General features: G+C 50.7%; 1 protein-coding gene across 3 annotated transcripts in view; it reads left to right on the plus strand.

Moving 5' to 3' along the window:
* Positions 1–891: 891 nt before the first annotated feature.
* The window catches only part of CHCHD3 (coiled-coil-helix-coiled-coil-helix domain containing 3), a 126,477-nt gene continuing 122,948 nt past the window's right edge, over positions 892–4,420 (plus strand). The window contains exons 1-2 of one of the 3 annotated variants that reach the window (XM_017728006.1): positions 892–1,051; positions 2,646–2,718. In XM_017728006.1, coding sequence (XP_017583495.1) covers positions 971–1,051; positions 2,646–2,718 — 154 coding nt within the window. In that variant the 5' untranslated portion in view covers positions 892–970. The remainder of the gene's footprint in view (positions 1,052–2,645; positions 2,719–4,420) is intronic. The other 2 variants (XM_008628863.2, XM_017728007.1) reach the window with 2 other exon arrangements.

Here is a 4,420-nt window from a genome sequence, read left to right on the forward strand (position 1 = left end):
ATCTATTGGAAGGAAAATTACATGCCCAAAGGGGCTGTGCTAATGGGAATTTCATGTGGAAAAGGGGATGAGGTGCCAGCTCAAGCCCAGGGCTGCAGCAAGGCCCTGGGGCACTCACCCCACAGCACACCAGGGAATCACGGAAATGTTCAGGTTGGAAAAGCCCTCTCAGACCATCGAGAGGTCTCATTCCCAGCACTGCCATTCCCAGCACTGCCAAGGCCACCAGTGAGCCATGTCCCCAAGTGCCACATCCACATGGATTTTAAATGCCTCCACTCCCTGGGCAGCTCTGCCAAGGCTGGGAAGCCCTTTCCATGGAGTTTTCCCATTACCGAAATCTAAACCTCCCCTGGCCCAGCCTGAGGCCGTTCCCTCTCTCCTGTCCCTGTTCCCTGGCAGCAGAGCCCGACCCCCCCGGCTGCCCCCTCCTGTCAGGGACTTGTGCAGAGCCACAAGGTCCCCCCGGAGCCTCCTTTGCTCCAGCCTGAGCCCCTTTCCCAGCTCCCTCAGCTGCCCCAACCCCCTTCCCAGCTCCCTCAAGAATTCTCCAGCCCTTTCCCAGCTCCCTCAGCCGCTCCTCAGAGGATTTTCAGCACCCCGCAGGTGCTGGCAGGCGCTCACGTACCCGACAGATTCAGGGACGGATCGGACTACATTACCCAGCGCGCACCGCGCGGGCACGCCCGCCTCTTCCTTCCCTCCCTCCGCGGAGCGCCACGGGACTTGTAGTCCTCGCGCCCCATGTGAAGTTCGTCCCGAAAAAGTTCCCGCACCTTTCCGGGTACCTGTCGCTCCTCGCAGGGGGGCTGCGCCATTTCCATGGCGACGCGCCCGCGCAGCCAATAGGGAGCGGCGTTCTACCGGCGGGGGAGGGCGACGGGCCAATGAGGAGCCGCCTTGCTGCGGGGCGGGCTGGCAGCGCGCTCGGCGAGTCTCCTTGGGGCCGTCCGTGTGTCCGCGGGCTGAGATGGGCGGCGGCGGCAGCACCCGGCGCGTCACCTTCGAGGCGGACGAGAATGAGAATATCACCGTGGTCAAGGGCGTGCGGGTGAGCGCGGGGCCGGCCCGGGGCTCGCCGGGGCGTTGCGGGCTTGGCCCGGCCCCGGCGCCCTCTCTCACTCTGCCTCTCCCCTTCTCCCTCGCCCGCGTCCCTGCTCCTGCCTCTGTCCCTGCTTCTGTCCCGCTTCCCTCCGTCTCCCGCAGTGATTTCCCCTCTCTCCAGCCCAGCTGGGATAAGGAGCCGTGTGCCCCGCGTGGTGACCCGTTCTAGGGGAAATCTGTAACTACAGGAGCTCGGTTTGTCTTTCCCTGACCTCCACATGCCGGAGCTCCTCCCTTTCCCGTGTCCTGCTCCCGTTCACGCTGAGTGTCCAACTTCCTGTGCGCCCGCCGAGCCGCTCTCCGTCTCTCCCTGTTTATCAGCGGTCCCAGCATGGTTTGGGTTGGAAGGGACGTTAAAGAACACCAGTGCCACCCCCGCCATGGCAGGGACACCTTCCACCACCCCAGGTTGCTCCAAGCCCCGTCTAACCTGCCCTTGAACACTTCCAGAGATGGGGCAGCCACATTCAGTTCCAGGGCAGGTGGCGGGAATGCCGCCCCTGTCGTCTGTAATATTCCAAAATACGACTTGTGACACAAGGAACTTGGGGAATTCTTGCAGCTTAGGAATTTTTCCATGGGAGACACTATGTAGCTCGTGTCAGGAGTGATAATAACTTACCACTTACTGCTGCTTTTAGGGAGGAGTGGTGCAGGAAGAGCATTGAGAGTTCATTCTGTTGCAGCAAACTCATATTTTCATTTCTGGTCATTTAATGCTCTTGAGTAAATAGGTGACAGTGATATAAATGTAATATAAATTTATATATTCCACACAGAGCAGAGTCCATGTGCTCTGAAACATGGCACAGGTTGCTCAGAGGAGCTGTGGCTGGCCCTAAATCCCTGGAAGCATCCAAGGCCAGGCTGGATGGGGCTGGGAACAACCTGGGATAGTGGGAGGTGTCCCTGCCCATGGCAGGGGGTGGAATTAAAAGCCCTTTAAGGTTTCTTCCAACCCAAATAATTCTGTGATTTGACGACAGAAGTTAGAAACCGAAAGTTCTTATGCTAATAATTCTTTTACTCTTGTTAGTTTTATCCAGGGCTTCCATAGATCTGAAACTGGAGGCTGCTCTTACTCTGTTTGAGTCTGTACAGTTTGGGGCAGTGTTTTTCTGTGTGCTTGCATCAACATCCAAATGAACTTTGTGTTCAACTGTGACCACTTGTGTTGCACAAGTGCTTTGAGGGCTTTCCCAGGATGAAATTCTTCCTGGGTTGAGTGCTCTGCACCTGAGAAAGGCAAATTAAATCACTGAGAAAGGCAAAAATGCTGATTAATTACCAGCAACACGCCCAAAGGTGTTGCTTCCTTTACTCTTCTCTGTATCCTCTCAGAGAGCCAAAATCTTCTTGTTCTGTTTGATTGGAGCACTCACCTCACAAGTAAGGGGATTGTTTTGTGCTGGGGATTGAATTTTAGCAGCTGTCATGTCTTACAGAGAGGCTCCAGGCTCGTTTTTAAAAAGCTTCATTCCATTTGGAGGGGAAATGGGGAAAAAGAAGAAGCTGAAGTGTGACCCTGTTGTGTTTTGCAGTTGTCTGACAGCGTCATCGATCGGATGAAGGAACCTTCCTCACCTGGGAGACAGCACCGAGGATCAGGTGCAGGTTTGCTCCTGGTTTTCTGCTTTTAATGTGAAAACAGGAATCAGATGTGCCCTTCAGAGCATTGTAATGAACTCATTGCCCTTCTGCTGAGATGATTTTTTTGACATTAACTTTTTGGCTCATCTGTAGCTTTGCAGACTTTTAGAGGAATGAAATTCCTCTTTGTTTTCCTCTGGCTGACATTCAAGTGTAACACACAAATTAGACTTGGCTTTCCACGCTGTTATCCATTGTTAAAGACTTAAAAAAACCCCCAAACACCCCATAACAAGCAAATATCCAAATATGTCTTGAGTTTTGAAGTGCAAATTCTTGGTTATTTAATCAAAACTGACTTTTATTCTAGCGAGGTTCTGCTGAAATACACTTAAGCAAACATTAAAAAGAGAATGTGCTCTTTTCCTACCCTGGAATGGTGGAAGTAAGTGATTTAGAGCTCACATAGATCGATGGCTTTCTTAACTTGTTATATTTTGTTACTGAGGGCTGTTGAAATGCATCAAACCTCGTGCCAGGAATGCTCTGCTCTAATTTAAAATCCTGCAGCACAGCGAGCACAACGCAGCTGCTGCAGGAGCGAGGAGCAGTGGCAGAGATTGGAACAGGTGATTTTCAGCACAGTGAGCACAACGCAGCTGCTGCAGGAGAGAGGAGCAGTGGCAGAGATTGGAACAGGTGATTTGTGGACTCCCTGAAACCTGGGAAGTTCAAGTAAGGCTCTTATCAGTGCTCCAGAAATATTCATGATAGCAGAATTCCCCAAGGGCCTTTTGCCTTGATACTTAGAGAAAACCCCAGCAAACTCAGCACTGATTAAACACCTGTCCTGTGGCAGCCTTGCAGCAGGACTTGAGTAAACAGAATTTAGCATCTTTCTTCCTTCTGGAGCATAAAGTTGGTTTCCTGTTGCTTAATTGTAGGGGTCTGTATCCCAGAATCCCAGAGTTGCTTGGGTTGGAAGGGACTTTAAAGATGCTTTCATTCCAACCCCCTTCAATGGGCAGGGAACCACGGACAGGGAATCTTCTTTTTTAAAAATTTTTTAAATAGTAGCTTTTTCCTTGTGTTCCTATATTTCACTGTGGTGAAGAAATTATTGTAGAGAGAGGATTTTTATGGAACAACACTTGCATGTCTTAACTGCTTTCCCTGTGGTGTTTGCTGTTCATCCTTAAATGTGAGTTACGGGAAAATCCTGGGATTTTGGTGTGTGGGGACTGGAGGTGAGGGCTGTGATACCCCAGAAATTCTCTGCTAATTCACACTGTTGCATATCTTGAGCTTTCATTTTTGTTTCTATTTAAGGCTGTATAGTGCTGATGAAAAATGTGAATCATGGATTAGTTTTTTTTTTTTTTTTTGTTGTTTTTTTTTTTTTTTGGTGTTATTTTTTGTTATTTTTATTTATTGAAAGACTTGGAATGAGTCCATAGTTTATCAGGGAGAATGGAGCACCTGTGCTATGAGGAAAGGCTGGGACAATTGGGATTGTTCAGCCTGGAGAAGAGAAGCTTTGGGGTGAGCTCATTGTGGCCTAAAGAAAGCTGGAGAAGGACTTTGGACAAGGCATGGAGTGACAGGATAAGGGGGAGTGGCATCCCACTGAGGGAGGGCAGGATTAGATGGGATATTGGGAAGGAATTCCTGGCTGGGAGGGTGGGGAGGCCCTGGAACGGATTTCCCAGAGAAGGTGGGGCTGGCG

Source organism: Corvus brachyrhynchos, unplaced genomic scaffold (genome assembly GCF_000691975.1).
Source record: "Corvus brachyrhynchos isolate BGI_N302 unplaced genomic scaffold, ASM69197v1 scaffold182, whole genome shotgun sequence".
Lineage (NCBI taxonomy): Eukaryota > Metazoa > Chordata > Aves > Passeriformes > Corvidae > Corvus > Corvus brachyrhynchos.